Source organism: Podarcis pityusensis, assembly GCF_964106645.2.
Source record: "Podarcis pityusensis genome assembly, chromosome: 9".
Classification (NCBI taxonomy): domain Eukaryota; kingdom Metazoa; phylum Chordata; class Lepidosauria; order Squamata; family Lacertidae; genus Podarcis; species Podarcis pityusensis.
This window is the reverse complement of record NC_138034.1, coordinates 73,121,572-73,137,785: the sequence shown is the minus strand read 5'-3', so window position 1 is coordinate 73,137,785 and position 16,214 is coordinate 73,121,572. Positions and strand designations below refer to the sequence as shown.

At 48.4% G+C, this 16,214-nt stretch overlaps 1 protein-coding gene across 2 annotated transcripts in view; it reads left to right on the top strand.

Moving 5' to 3' along the window:
• GFRA4 (GDNF family receptor alpha 4) overlaps positions 1-16,214 on the top strand; it is a 136,061-nt gene that overhangs the window by 94,267 nt on the left and 25,580 nt on the right. Inside the window, exon 2 of one of the 2 annotated variants that reach the window (XM_081020977.1) lies at positions 493-768. In XM_081020977.1, the coding sequence (XP_080877103.1) occupies positions 493-768 (276 nt within the window). Of the gene's footprint in view, positions 1-489; positions 769-16,214 lie in introns of both variants that reach the window. The other variant, XM_081020976.1, reaches the window with a different exon arrangement.

Sequence of the window (16,214 nt, the reverse complement as noted above, 5' to 3'; positions counted from 1 at the left end):
TCCGTGAAGTGGGACTATTGTCCTTTGTTCTTTTTCTCTTTGCTGTCTGATGCTAGAGAAAGAGGGAGCCATGTTGTAGTGCTCCGTGTGTAAATAAAGTAGATTAGCCAAAATGCTGAGTTGCTGAGGTTCTGTTATGCAAGCTGCAAAGACTGTGGATCCCTAAGTGTGCCGATGTCTATTGGCATCGGTCGCTGTGATGTTCGGGCTGAAGAAAGCTTTTGAAGCTCCTGAACGATCGACCAGTCGGGCATGTGTCTTTACCAGGATCCTACACAAGTGTAGGACGAGATTCTGCCAGGGGGTTGCTCCTGGGGTCACATCCTGCTTCTGGGTTTCCCCACAGGCATCTAGTTAGCCCCTGTGAGAACTGGATGCTTTGCTCAATGGGCCATTGGCCTGACCCTGCAATCTATTCTTACGTTCTTACCTCTCTAAGACAGGTCCAGTTTGGGGACGTTCTCATCCTGCTCTCTTGTTCTCCTCCAGAAGGGATGACTGATGTGGTCAGCTCGGCCCGGGACTGCCTGCAGGCTGGCGAATCCTGCACCAATGACCCCAGCTGCAGCTCCAAATTCCGAACCCTCCGTCAATGCATCGCCGGCAACGGTGCCAACAAGCTGGGTCCGGATGCTAAGAGCCAGTGTCAGAACACGGTGACAGCCCTTCTGTCCAGCCAACTCTACGGCTGCAAGTGCAAACGGGGCATGAAGAAGGAGAAGCACTGTCTCAGCGTCTACTGGAGCATCCACCACACCTTGATGGAAGGTGAGTCGGCAGGGCTACGTGGCGTAGCAGGGAGCTTGGGGAAGAAGCGGGCCGTTTGGGGGCAAAGGAGAGTGGGGAGGAATCCCACCTGGGGAGAAAACAGTAAAGACCTGATGAAGAGAGCACAGCAGAGGTTGTATTTTCTGAGAATCCTCCGGAAAAATAATCTCTCAAAGGACCTGTTGATGGCATTCTACCATTGTACTGTTGAGAGTGTATTAACTTATGGCCTGTGTGTGTGGTTTGGGAGCTGCACGGTCAGGGGAAAAATAATGCTGTCCAGGGATGTAAAGACTGCGGAGAGAATAATTGGGTGCACTCTTCCCACCTTGGACCAAATCTATGCTTCCAGGTGCTATAGGAAAGCTGCAGAGATAGTGCAGGATAGTGCGCACCCCGGAAATGATCTCTTTCAGCTTCTGCCTTCTGGAAGAAGGTACAGGGTTATGAAGACTAGGACTAGCCGCCTGAGAAACAGTTTCTATCCAAATGCGATTTTGGTTTTAAACGCAGTGTAAGGTAGTCTCTAGGGACGCGGGTGGTGCTGTGAGTTAAACCACAGAGCCTAGTACTTGCTGATCAGAAGGTCGGTGGTTCGAATCCCCGCGACAGGGTGAGCTCCCGTTCCTCGGTCCCTGCTCCTGCCAACCTAGCTGTTCGAAAGCACGTCAAAGTGCAAGTAGATAAATAGGTATCGCTCCAGCGGGAAGGTAAACAGTGTTTCCATGCACTGCTCTGGTTTGCCAGTAGCGGCTTAGTCATGCTGGCCACATGACCCAGAAGCTGTACGCCAGTTCCCTCGGCCAATAAAGCGAGAGGAGCGCTGCAACCCCAGAGTCTGCCACGACTGGACCTAATGGTTAGGGGTCCCTTTACCTTTAAGGTAGTCTCTATGGGAGTATGTTGCATTTAATTATGGGGTATCAGAGTTTTTAGGGGCTAACCAGGCTGGGATAGCTGGGATAGCAGGCTTGTTGGTTTTTGAATGTCTGATGTAGATTTTTCAATTTCGTTGTTCTGTACGGGACAATGACAATAAAGATTATCGTATCGCATAATAAGCGCTGGAGGGAAATGGCGGCCTTTCTTCCTGGCTTCCTCAGAGGAAGAGACATCAGCAAGGAAACCTCACCCAGAATTAATGGGGCTGAGGCAAGCAAGACACCTCCCAGGCCAATGGTTTTCAACCAGTGCTGGGGCACCCTGGGGTGCCTTGAATGATGGTCAGGGGTGCCACAGGCAACACCAGCCTCTGTCCCTCTTTCCTTCCCTCCCTTCCTCTGATGCCCTCTCACCTCTCTGCCTCCCAAATGCTTGCAAAGCTATTTATAATAATAATATTATAATAATTTATTATTTATACCCCGCCCATCTGGCTGGGTTTCCCCAGCCGCTCTGGGTGGCTTCCAACAGAATATTAAAATACAATAGTCTATTAAACATTAAAAGTTTCCCTAAACAGGGCTGCCTTCAGCTTTCTTCTAAAAGTCTGGTAGTTGTTTTTCTCTTTGACATCTGGTGGGAGGGCGTTCCACAGCGCGGGCGCCGCTACCGAGAATGCCCTCTGCCTGGTTCCCTGTAACGTTGCTTCTCGCAATGAGGGAACCGCCAGAAGGCCCTCGGAGCTGGACCTCAGCGTCCAGGCAGAATGATGGGGGTGGAGACACTCCTTCAGGTATACAGGACCGAGGCCATTTAGGGCTTTAAAGGTCAGCACCAACACTTTGAATTGTGCTCAGAAACATACTGGGAGCCAATGCAGATCTCTCAGGACCGGTGTTATGTGGTCTCGGCAGCTGCTCCCAGTCACCAGTCTAGCTGCCACGTTCTGGATTAGTTGTAGTTTCCGGGTCACCTTCAAAGGTAGCCCCACACAGAGCACATTGCAGTAGTCCAAGCAAGAGATAACCAGAGCATGCACCACTCTGGCGAGGCAGTAGCCCTGGCTACAAGCTCCACAGGTGAGAATGGTGCCTGTGGGAGGCACCTCTCTTTGGGGTGGAGGGGGACAGCTCAGAGACCAGGGGCGGCCGCAGCAGCTGCCCGGAGGACTCCCAAGGAGAGGGCAGAGGAGAGGAGGCTGAGGGAACACTCTACAAGGGAGCATGTTTGAAAAAGCGGGAGATGCTGCCAGTTCCACAAGCAAGGGGTGACATAACTTGGCTGCTAAGCCCCGCAGGGTGCTGCAGAAAGAATGTAGTTGGTCAAGGGAGCAGTGGACTCAAAAACCTCTATCCTGGGCGCACAAGAAGGCATCAATTTCTGTACAGCCCTGTTTGCATGCAGCTGCGGTTCACCTTCTGCCAAAAATGACATCATTCATATCACTGTCTGCCATGGCAACATTACATGACTAAGAATAGTTATACAGTGGTACCTCTGGTTGCGAACGGGATCCGTTCCGGAGCCCCGTTCGCAACATGAGCAGAACGCAACCCGCGTCTCCGCGTACGCGGGTCGCGATTCACGGCTTCTGCACATGTGCATGACATCATTTTGAGCCTCTGCGCATGCGCGAGTGGTGAAACCCGGAAGTAACCCTTTCCGGTATTTCTGGGTTGCTGCAGGACGCAACCTGAAAAGACGTAACCTGAACCGAATGTAACAAGAGGTATGACTATACGCTTTAATTCTGCAAGTTTAATTGCTTTTCAATGACTGTTATATGTTTTCAGCTTTCTGTATTCTATCTGTGTTGCTTTAATTTGTGTATGCTACCTTGAGTAGGCCCGGTCTGGGGAAAAGGCAGGGTGTAAATAAATACAATAGCAATTGTCATTATGCATCCATCCCAAGGAGGACAAATGGCCAGTAGCTTAATTCTTTATTGACAAAGCACAAACTTACGGTAGCTCCTGAGGCCCAATAAACATGCACACACATGTTTCTGGTGGGCAAGTAGTTGGCTCCACTCTCTGGGCTTGCGCTCACAGCTGGACTATTGTAGCAATGCACACTCCTGCTCCCCATCTTCCAGCTCTGACACCGGCCTCGTAGGAGATGCGAAACTCCATAAATTGTGGCCTCCCCTCCCTTCCCCTGGATCAATGTCCGGCCCTGATAACTTCCCCAACCACTCGTCTGAGCCCTGCCAGTCCCGGGCATTACGTAATTTAAACACTGCGCATTACGTACATGGCATAATTTCCTCACCGTTTTCCTTATTCCGCCCCGCTCACTTCAGTGCAAAGGAAACGCAGTGCAAATGGATGGGGGCAACTTGATCAATTGCACAATGTTTGCAACAGCCAGCGGAGAATACCGATTGTGTTCCCTGGATTGATTTCCGTTGTGGACATGGGACAAGCAAGCAAACACCGGCCTTTTCCACTCTCGTTTCCATTTTCATACGAACACTCTGACATCCTTAACCCCTCCGTTGGCCTGGAGCAGACCAAACGCCATTTTTAAAATCTGTTTATTAACTAGATTTTTATCCTGCTTTCCAGGCAGTTAAGCATTTGTCACAGAGAGAGAGAGAGGAAAGGGCCATAGCTCAGTTGCAGAGGACCCACATTGCATCTGCAGAGTTCAAAATTCAATCCCCAATGACATTTCCAGCTAGGGTTCAAAGAGAACTCAGCAAGAAACCCTGGAAAGGCACCAACAGTGGATGGACTATATGGAACTGGCAGAAATGACTGGCAGAATCCGAGACCGGGGAGAAGAGTCGGTGGAAGAAGATTGGAAAAAGTTTAAAGACTATTTACAGAAATATTGTAAAATTAATGAATGTTAGAATGATGTTGGATAGAAACTAAGTGGTTTCTAGCTGTAATGTTATAAGGGAATATGAAAAAATGGACTATTAATAGGTAAAAATCTAATGTTACAATACTTTAAGATTGAAGATTAGGATAAACAAAGAGGGGAGGGATTTGCTGAACTAACAAACTGAATTGGAATACAGAAAAGGGAGGCGTGAGGAGGTCCGGGAAATAAGCAAATGAAAGATAAGTGATTGAAAGACTGAATTGTTTTTAACTATTTTTATTTTGTATTTTTCTTTTTTCTTTTTTTTCTTTTGTAATATTTTGAAAATCTTAATAAATAACTTTTAAAAAAAAAAAGAAAGAAAGGCACCAACAGTGGTTGCAGGTTATACTCTGCTAAACGGGCCAAGCAACTAAAAAACAACAACCTATTTTAGAGAGGTAAGAACCTAAGGAGAGCCTTCTGGATCAGGCCAACAGCCCATCTAGCCCAGTATCCTGTTCTCACAGTGGTCCACCAGATGCCAGCAGGAAACCCGCAAGCAGGATCCAAGCACAAGAGTCCAGTTGTGATTTCCAGCAACTGGTATTCAGAAGCATCACTGCTTCCGAGCATCACCAGAAGCGGCTTAGTCCTGCTGGCCACATGACCCGGAAGATGTACGCTGGCTCCCTCGGCCAATAAAGCGAGATGAGCGCCGCAACCCCAGAGTCGGCCACGACTGGACCTAATGGTCAGGGGCCCCTTTACCTTTACTAAACTTTCTAAATATCTGGGTAGGCTTGCCTGTACGCTGTCAGGTTGCAGCCCCTGGTGAAATCTACTTCCTCGTAGTTAGCTACTCATTGCCTTGGCGACACAGGAAAGCACCAATTACATGCAGGTCATGTGGCCGTACCCCGTGGTGCTACTTTGGTGTGAGAAGTGGGCTGCACGATTGATGTTCCATCCATTACCGAGGTGCTTTGGATCCTGACCAAAGGGAGCCGTTTCCCCCTGATCTCACTTCCGTTCCGACTCTGCTGCCCTCAACAGAGAGTTTGTCACCATTGATCTCCTCTGCGTTTGAAGTGTCAAATAACAAATTAAACAAGCACACAGGCTAATTAAACGCATGCTATTAAACAAGAGGCTGCTCTTGGCATTTATTCAGACATTTATTCCCCTTCTGGCTCCCTCCCAGCTCTCCATGATATCTCCCTTCTGTGTCACTTTGCCACTGAGCAAAGAGGCCCTCACAGATGTCCTTCTCTACGAGTGGAGGGGTGGAAGGTCACGATCCTGGCAGCAGGGCCCTGTCACCTCCACGCCTCCCACAGTCCAGAAAAGGAGATCTGCCCAGTGTGTGGACTCTAGGGACAGACGGATCTGCTTCTCTCTGTTCCTTGTTTTTCCAATCTTCAGTTCAGTTTGCGAATTCCTTTTCAAGCTCCCCGTGAAAATCCATCGGCAATCTTTAATGCTATTTTGCCTAGTGTACATGGAGTCCTTTTTGCAGGTAGTTTCCCCCCTATATAATAAGAACATAAGAAGAGTCTGTTGCATCAAGCCAATGGCCCACTCAGGTGCCTGTAGGATATGCACAATCAGGATTCGAACGCAAGATCGCTCTCCCCTCCTGTGGCTTCCAGCAATTGCTGTTCAGAAGCATCGTTGCCTTCAACTGTGGAGGCAGACCATAGACATTGAGGCTAGTAGCCATCGATACCCCTCTCCTCCATGTATCTGCGTGTGTTACTTTCACTAAAGTATTGGTGTTTGTGCACACACACCCCTAAGATATGCCTTTCTGCACATATTATGTGGCAGCAGAGAACTGCGTTGCAAAATTCAGAGAAGTGAGGATCTCAAAGAACAGGGCATTTTGGTTTTCCATATTGTTTTAGAAAGTATGGATCTGGTAGCTTCTCACTGCAATGCAAACAGAACCAAAATTCATAAAAGGGGAGGGGGAGGGAAGAGAAGGGAAATAAAAGATCAGGCTGAATTCAAATTAAAGGCCAGGCAGAATAGCTCTGTCTTACAGGTCCGACGGAAGGAGGTTAAATCCTGAAGGGCCCTAGTCTCCTGGGACAGAGCATTCCACCAGGTCGGAGCCATCACTGAAAAGGCCCTGGCCCTCGTGGAGGATAGTCTGACTTCCTTAGGGCCCGGGACCTCTAAACTATGGTTATTCATGGACCTTAAGGTCCTCTGCGGGGAGACCAGGAGAGGCGGTCCCTTAGATACAAGGGCCCTAAGCCACAAAGGGTGCATTTAGAAGGTACATTGAGCAGAGGGTGGGACAGATGACTTCACAAGTCCCTTCCAACTCCAAAATTCTATGATTCTATGGCTGTGTCCAGGCCTGGCTGGATGCAGAGGTGTGTTAGGAGGTACCAGCTTGGGAACCCCATTCATTGCCTGAACTATACCTCAGGGCAAATTTGTATCTATGCATATAAATTAGCATATGAAATCGACAGAACTGTCCCAGCCCTGCCTGAAGATGACAAGAATTGAAACTGGGAACATTTCCATGCAAAACTCTATGGTCCTTCGCAGTCTGGAGTTTTCCAGAAAGCCCTCCTCAAAACTGGGCTCCCATCTCCCCTGATAGGATTTCAGCAGGTTGGATTCTTGAACTTTACAATTCTACGATTACAATGTCCTGGTTTTCGACAGAATGTTCATGCACAATTTTGCAAAAGCGTGCAGAAGCACGTCTGCGGCAAGCATCCTTTCCCATCATGCAAAATAGCATTTCCTTTTCCATTCTGGTTTCCTTGCTGGACAAGAAGAGTCTATTGAAGCCCACTGCTGTATGCCTAACCCTCCTGCCATCTTTGGTTTATTATGTACCTTGGTGAAGAAGGAAAAAAACATTAGCAGAGCCAAGGATTTTAAATAAATCAACACAGTGGCTGTGCGGTGCTCGCTGTCATAGCTGTGACGGAGATGAAAGCCTGTGTGTTGAAATAATCAGTCTTTTATTCTCATAAAGACTTTCTCCCCCCGCAACTTTGGGGCAAATGGGAAACGTCAGCAGAGCACCCCACAAATATGCAGACAAACCGAAGGATTCCGTAGAGGACGGTGGCCCCATCATTCATCAGTCTGACACCCCCTCAGACCACAGCAGAGTTTTTCTGCTGAAAGGGGAGGTGGCGGAGGAACCATTGTTGCGAGTCTCCAAATGGAACGCATCCCTCCTGGCTTTTCAGATGTTGTCTGATGTTGTTCTCAGTGACCTTCGCCGGTATTTCTGGGCCACACATCTTGTGGTGGCTGGTTGGCATGACAACACTTCAAAGCCCTTTTCGAGCTCAGTGTGGGCCTTTCAAAGCCGGAGGAGGAGGCAGGAAATGGGGAGGGCAAGAGGAGGAAGGAGGCGGATGGGAAGGAGAAACCTCCTGCAGTTTCTGACTGGGCAAACCCGAGGGCACCGGCGGTGCTCAGGAGCCATCAGATGAATGGAGGAGACTCAGAGTCCATCCACCCACATTTAGGAACGGAGGAACTGTTCTCATAGTGGCCGGCTGGATGCCTTTGGGGAAACCTGCAAGCAGGATCCCAGCATAAGAATCCTCTCTGCTCCTGTGGGCTTCCAGCAGCTGAAACTCAGAAGAAGAAGAAGAGTTTGGATTTGATATTCTGCTTTATCACTACCTGAAGGAGTCTCAAAGCGGCTCACAATCTCCTTTCCCTTCCTCCCCCACAACAAACACTCTGTGAGGTGAGTGAGGCTGAGAGACTTCAGAGAAGTGTGACTAGCCCAAGGTCACCCAGCAGCTGCATGTGGAGGAGCGGGGAAGCGAACCCGGTTCACCAGATTAGGAGTCTACCGCTCTTAACCACTACACCACACTGGCATCGCTGCTTCTGACTGTGGAGGCAAAACAGAGCCATTGTGGCTAGTATAAGGTTCCCAGATATCCCCATTTCCTGGGGACAGTCCCCGGATGTACAAATCAGTCCCTGTACAAAATCCTATCATTCCTACTGAAGTTGGAAAGTGTCCCCGGATTCATTGAAAAAAATCTAGTAGCCTTAGACTAGTAGCCATCGATAGCCCTCTCCTCCATGAGATGGATTGACACACCATTTCCAGCGATGACTGTGTATAATTTTGTATCTGTTCCCCTTCCTCTGCTTTATCTGATGGCCATGATTCCAGTTCACCTAGTGGATTTGGTGGACTTCCTTGGCAAATGATCAAGTCATCGTGATCTGATTGGAAGGACTTCTGCGTTCCTTGGGATGTCTCTTAAATTTGGCTCATAGGTGAGCCCTTCTAATAACTGGAAAGAGGGAGGAGAACTTCTCGTTAATAATAATAATAAATTTTATTTATACCCCGCCCTCCCCAGCCAAGACCGGGCTCAGGGCGGCTGACACCAGGTATAAAAACAATTGATTAAAATACAACTTAAAAACAAGATGAAAATACAACATTAAAATGCAGCCTCATTTCAGTGGAACTCAAAGCAAAAACTTTTTGGGGATGGAAACGTCAAATCTTCACCAAGGCCAACTATCTCGACTGGTCCTACGTGGGCCAGAAAAAAGCCAGGGAAGTCCCCAAATAGGAGTTCCATCACATAAGGAGAAAGGAGAGTACATACTTTCTCTACACAAGAGGCATCAGTTTGTCAATATCTAGTTTGCCCCCCCCCCGCCCAAAAAAGCTCACATTACAGGCTGTTTGTGGGGGACACTAGTTTCTCAACAGGGGGTGTCCTACTAGGGACACAGAAACTGGTGAAGAAACTCCCCAGGGATTATGCAAAGCTCGAGACCCCAGGATTGAGAATGCCACTGACCTGTGTACCTAAAGTGAAACTTCACAGTGAATTTGGACATTCCTGGTCAACAGAAACACCCAAGGAACATTGAGATGAGCAGACACATGGGAAATACTGGAAGACACAAGAATTGCCTACCCGAGAAGAATGGCAGATGAAAGTGATGGACTATATGGAACTGGCTGAGATGACCGGCAGAATTCGAGACCAGGGAGAAGGGTCGATGGAAGAAGATTGGAAAAAATTTAAAATATATCTTCAAAAATACTGCAATATAAAAGAATGTTAGAAAGAGGTTGGAAAAGAACATTAGGCCGTTTTGGCAGATATGGTATAATGGATTAAGTAAAAATGAAGTGTAGAAACTGAGGATAGAGGAGGATTAAATACATTATTGAATGTTAAAATAAGTAAATGAAAAGCAAGTTAGAAGGATTTGCTGGAAATACGATTTAAACTAGAATACAAAGCGGGGAGGTGAGAGGAAGTCACGGAAATAAGTAAAAGGGAAAAAGGTTGTAAAGGTTTAATTTGATTTTTGTTATACTTTATTGTAATGTATTTCTATTTTTTGTTGAGTTTTTCTTATTGTCTGTTTTTTGTAATATGTTTTATTCTTTTTTGTATGGTTTTTTCTTTCTTTTTGTAATCTTAAAATTGGAATAAATATCCTTTTAAAAAAAAAAAGAGAGATGAGCAGACACAATGTCAACAGAACTAGTAAGGTTTCTCAGAGTGGGTCATACAACCCTGGGTTGTGGGGACACATAAATTCGCAATCTCCCATGGCCCAAGTTTGACTGGTGGGTGGGATCATCCATCTATTAATCGCCTGACATGGTCAGGTGACCGGTTTGTACCTGCACGGACTATCAGCCGATAGTTGGGGCTTGCAAAGCATCTTGCATGGATCTATGCAAGGCTTGGTTTTCTGATCAGGAATACGAGGGCACAGAATCAGAGCCCCCACATATTCATTTTCTACCCACATATTCAGTTTCCTTGTCCATCTACCAGGACTCACAGAAGATTGACTCTACCTTCCCAGTGTTATGATTTCCGCTCCTGGTGTGACCAGCGAGGGCGCACCCATGTACAAAAATTGTTATAATGGCCTCTTAAGTGTGATAATTAGAGCATTACAGCCTTAGACTGTTTTTTATTCCTCCAAGCCACTAATTTTTGGCAAGTATTGAGTTTTTAAAGGGACCTCATAAAAGCGTTAACTCTGGGAGTCATAACTCTTGCCTTGTCAAGGCTCTGAGTGTTTTATGCTCCGTGGAAATTAAACCGGGAGTAAAACAAGGGCACCCAAGCGTAGGCTGGGAAATAGATGGATTAATAAAACACCACTGGGGGCTGGAAGAAAAGGTAGGGAGGCCGCGAAAGAAAAAAGTGGGGATGAATTACGATGTGAGGGAGGCGGAGAGAGAAAGAGAGGGAGAGGGAGAGAGAGAGGAAGATTGCTTAGGTGGTAGAAAGACCCGTCTTTGGCACCCAAACATCGCCCAACATGTGAAAAGAGTTGGATTGCCAGACTCTGAGCAGGTACTGCATCAAAAATGTGCTCTGTGGTGCGTTTCCCCCTCTAACTATTCTCCATCAATTAAGGAGAAAAGAAATTGTGTTTGAAAATCAGCAAAAAAGAGAGAAAATGTTGGTGGGACTCTCATAGATGGGGGCGGCAGGTTGTGTTGTCATTGTTGTGCTTTTGTGGGGGCTGATGGGTTTTGTGGCTGCCCTTCTAGAAATCAGTTCTCTGGTGGACTGAATCCTGCAGTTCACTCAGGTGCCAGCAGTTTCTGAAAGCCCCATGATGTTTTTGGCTGGACGTTCCTGCGAGTGCAGGAAGCAGCGGAGACTCTCTCTCTCTTGCTACTGAGAGCTGTCCGTTGTTGGTGCTTTTTACAAGTGAAGTCTTCTCACTTTGCACACAGACACAGTGCATAATTTTTATTATTATTTTAAGGTGAAAGGGAAAACTGCCCTCAAAAACATCAGTGAGCATGCCAGTCTCAGGTGCTTAGAGGACAGCCTTCCCAACTTCTCTTGGTTCTTAGAATCATAGAATTGTGGCATTGGAGGGAATCCTAAGGTTCATCTAGTCCAACCCTCTGCAATGAAGAAATCTCAGCTGAAGAATCCCTGACTGATGGCCCTCCAAAGTCTGCTTAAAATGCTCCAATGAAGTAGAGTCCATGGTGTTTCAAGGGAGTCCATTCCACCGTTGAACAGCTCTTACTGTCAGAAAGTTCATCCCGATGTTTAGTCTGCTTCCTTGTAACTTGAATCCATTGCTTTGTGTCCTAAGCTATGGAGCAGGAGAAAACAAGCATGCTACATTTTCCATCTTCAGATATTTGAAGACGGCTATCACCTCTCTGTCTTCTCTTCTCCAAGCTAAGCATCCCCAGTTCCCTCAACAGTTCCTCATAAGGCTTGGCTTCCAGACTCCCTCTTCTGCGCATGTTCCAACTTGTCAATATCATCCTTAAATCACGGTGCTCATAACTGAACACAGGAATCCAGATGGGGTCTGGCCAGGGCAAACTAGAAGGGTACTATTCAGCAGCAGAGCAAGCCAATTGGGCGGCTCCATGGGGCCTCTGAGGAGACTGCCTGCCTCTTCCCACTCAGCTGCCCTACAGCTGAGAGGGAGGTGGTGGGCGGACCGTTTGGGGCAGTGCGGAGCCTGCGGGTGCCCAAGCCACCACGTCACTCCCAGGAGAGACGTGTGGCTCAGGGATGCTGCAGGCCCTGTGGTGAGCGCCGCCCAGCATTTTGTCACCCCCCCTCAGTGGTGACACCAGGGGCAAACTGCCCCCAACACACCCTCCTTCCTCCGCCCCGGTACTATTACTTCCACACATGTTGTTGTTGTTTAGTCGTTTAGTTGTGTCTGACTCTTCATGACCCCCTGGACCAGAGCACGCCAGGCACTCCTGTCTTCCACTGCCTCCCGCAGTTTGGTCAAACTCATGTTCGTAGCTTCGAGAACACTGTCCCACCATCTCGTCCTCCGTCGTCCCCTTCTTCTTGTGCCCTCCATCTTTCCCAACATCAGGGTCTTTTCCAGGGAGCCTTCTCTTCTCATGAGGTGGCCAAAGTCTTGGAGCCTCAGCTTCAGGATCTGTCCTTCCAGTGAGCACTCAGGGCTGATTTCCTTAAAAATGGAGAGGTTTGATCTTCTTGCAGTCCATGGGATTCTCAAGAGTCTCCTCCAGCACCATAATTCAAAAATTATCTCCTTCATGGATCACTGCCTTGCCATGCCATGGTGAAGGGGCTTGAGTAACTCAGAGAAGCTATGAGCTATGCCATGCAGGGCCACCCAAGATGGACAAGTCATAGTGGAGAGTTTTGACCAAACGTGATCCCCCTGGAGCAGGAACTGGCAAGCCACTCCAGTATCCCTGCCAAGAAAACTCCATGGACAAAGACAAGAGGCATATTACTTCCATACACACACACACACACACACACACACACACACACACACACACACAAAACCACACACACAGCTGCCTGCATTTGGGGACTCTCCTTGGCTATTTGTTGACATCCGTCTGTCTCAAGAGACAATGGAGTGCACCTCCGAGGGTGCAGTCAAACCACTAGAGAATCACAGCACATGCTGTGGCTGCAGAGACCTTGCCTATGGGGGCTGTCATAATGAGTTAGGAATACATAGGAAGCAGCCTTATACAGTCAGACCAACAGTCCATCTTCTCTAGCATTGCCTACTCTGGCTAGCAGCAGCTCTCCAAGGTTTCAGGCGGAGAGCCTTTCCCAGTCCTACCCGGAGGTCAGACGCAGGAGGTGACTTTGTGTACAGAGCGCTTGACCAACCACTGAGCTTCTTGCCCCCATCATGTTCGCTGCAACAGCACCAACACGACCCCATCGCAAAGCCTTGAAGCTTGAAAGGCAATCGGTGGGCAGACACACGGCAGGACACTGCAGCCAATCTGGTCTCCCTGGACTGGGAAAACAGCGGCGCAGCCCAGCAAACGTGATTCATGGTGGTCGAATGAAGCCGAGAGCAGTTCTGAGAGACTGATGCCAGATTCCTCCCCCCAACGTGGACCTGCAACCTGATGGCAACAAAAAATAATATCCGCCAAGATGCCCTTTCTTCTGGCATCCTAGCGCATCCCCCTTTTGACGGCATCTCTTATTAAAAACGATTCTGCAGTCGGCTCCGCTTTGGCCTCCTGCGATTCCTCCCAATCTTTCTCCGGCATGAGAACTGGGTCTCCAGGACTTGTTTCTCTTAGAAATTGCCCTCCGCCTTGTCCCCCAAACGTAGGATTGATGGATGAGTATCAGAGGAAGGGAGCCAAGACAATGCCAGCTTGTTTGCAAAGCCTCGTCTTTCACAGGCGCGAGCCCTCCAGAGGCCGTAAAGGCTTCCAAGAAGCCATTTATACAATCAATTATCAAAGCCCTTGTCCTGGGAATTTGTGGAGCGTATTATTTACTCAACGCCGAATAAAAGCAAAGATTGCATTTCGGGAACCCGCACATTTGCAAGCGCCAGTGAAATTGTCTGAGGACAAAAAGTGTCCGCCGTCGTTACATAGGCAATTGTCCTCATCCAAGCAAGAGGATGCATATTGGGGGGAGGGGGTCTTCCCCTTTGGACTGAGGCTGCGCGCACCCTCCCAGTCCCTTTGCATCCAGCATGATCCCAAAGCTCTTTTGGGAAGTGGCGGGTACACAACATCAGGCACAAGCCACGTCCATCCTGCAGTTTCCTATGAAATGTTATGTTGCGGTGCTATTTCTCCTTGTTAAAAATGAGGTGGTTTACATTTTTAAAACAACAACCCCCTCAAGGTCTCCCCATCCCTGCTTTGCTCAAACGTCAGCTGTTGTTTAAAACTGCTGTTTTCCTCTAATTATGCCTCCATCCCTGTTGTTGTTGTTGTTTTTGTTGTTTTACTGTTGAGGGTTGCCAAACACCCTGAATCTCCCGCACATAGCCGGAATGTGGCATTTGGAAGCAGGGCCCAGATGAAAAGGGCTGAAATGTCTGGGAAAATCCGGGTGTAAGGCAACCCTTGTCAGAAGTCTATATTTTGGCAAATCCCCCCCCCCCCAAAAAAAGCTCAAAAACTGTGTGTGTGTGTGTGTGTGTGATTTTGCAAACTTCTGTGTCCATATTTCCACTTTTTGAAATTTGGCAACCCTATTACTATTACTATTTTTAATTTATTTATACCCCACCTTTTCTCTGATGGAATTCAAGGTGGCTTACAGATATAAACAAGAATCACTAAAAACATAGACAAAACAGTAATTTAAAAAGTAATCATTGATCAAATGAAAACTATACATACATATATATATATATATATATTAGGGGAAGCGAGTGGCGCTGTGGTCTAAACCACAGAGCCTAGGGCTTCCCGATCAGAAGGTCGGTGGTTCGAATCCCTGCGATGGGGTGAGCTCCCGTTGCTCGGTCCCTGCTCCTGCCAACGTAGCAGTTCAAAAGCACGTCAAAGTGCAAGTAGATAAATAGGTACCGCTAAGGCGGGAAGGTAAACGTGTTTCCGTGTGCTGCTCTGGTTTTGCCAGAAGCGGCTTGGTCATGCTGGCCACATGACCCGGAAGCTGTCTGCGGACAAACTCCGGCTCCCTCGGCCTAAAGAGCGAGATGAGCACCGCAACCCCAGAGTCATCTGTGACTGGACCTAACGGTCAGGGGTACCTTTTCCTTTACTCTGTGTGTGTGTGTGTGTGTGTGTGTGTGTGTGTTTAAAACATACAAATAATTACCAGCCCTTCCATTAAAAGCAGTCAGTTCCCAGAAGCCTGCTGGAACAAGGTCTTCAGCTGCCGATGGAAGGGCAACAAGGAGGGAGCCAGTCTGGATTCTCTAAGGAGGAAGAGCCAAACTTGTCTGGGAGCCACCACCAAGAAGGTCCTCTCCTGAGTCCCTACCGACCGTGCCGGTGGGGGTGGTGGGACCAAAAGAAGGGCTTCCCCTGAAGATCTCAAAGCCCAGGCAGGTTCATATGAGGGAATACAGCCTTTCAGATAGCCTGGGCCCTCGCAAGCCAGAGGGACAGGGGGTCTTTGTTGAGGCTGCTCAGCCTCCCCGCCTAACAGCTGGTGTGTGAGGTATCTCAGCAGTCACTTCCCCATGTATCAACTGGGCAGCCTCAACCAAGCCCCACTGAGCCTTCAGCTCATGAGGAGACCTTCCCCATACATCCTCTTTGGCTCTGGGGAGGGTCTCCTCATGAGTAACAAGGATTCTCTAGGGTGCTTCCCACTCCTGGGTTCCACTTCCAGGTTCCCAGACCAGAGCTGTGTGCATGTGTGTTTGTATGCAAGTGGGGAATTGCCAGTACTGTGTCCATTTTGGTTTCTGTCTCCAGCTGCCCCTGGCACATGGTTCCCAGGGACTTTGTCCAGGAGGTAAGGCATCCTGCAGGCTGAGGGAAAGGGTTTCCTATCCCTGTTCCAAAAGGTGAACTGTCTGTGCGCATCTTGTTGCTAACAGCTGCAGATAAAGGTAAAAAGTACAGGGACCCCTGACCATTAGGTCCAGTCGTGCCAACTCTGGGGTTGCAGCGCTCATCTCGCTTTACTGGCCGAGGGAGCCGGCGTACAACTTCCGGGTCATGTGGCCAGCATGACTAAGCTGCTTCTGGCGAACCAGAGCAGCGCACAGAAATGCCGTTTACCTTCCTGCCGGAGTGGTACCTATTTATCTGCTTGCACTTTGACGTGCTTTCGAACTGCTAGGTTGGCAGGAGCAGGGACTGAGCAACGGGAGCTCACCCCGTCACGGGGATTCGAACCGCCAAACTTCTGATCGGCAAGTCCTAGGCTCAGTGGTTTAACCCACAGCGCCAACCACATCCCTACCAGCTGCAGATAGACTTCACCAACTTTTGGGAAGCCCTCGAATCCAGAAGCCATTGCTGAATCTTA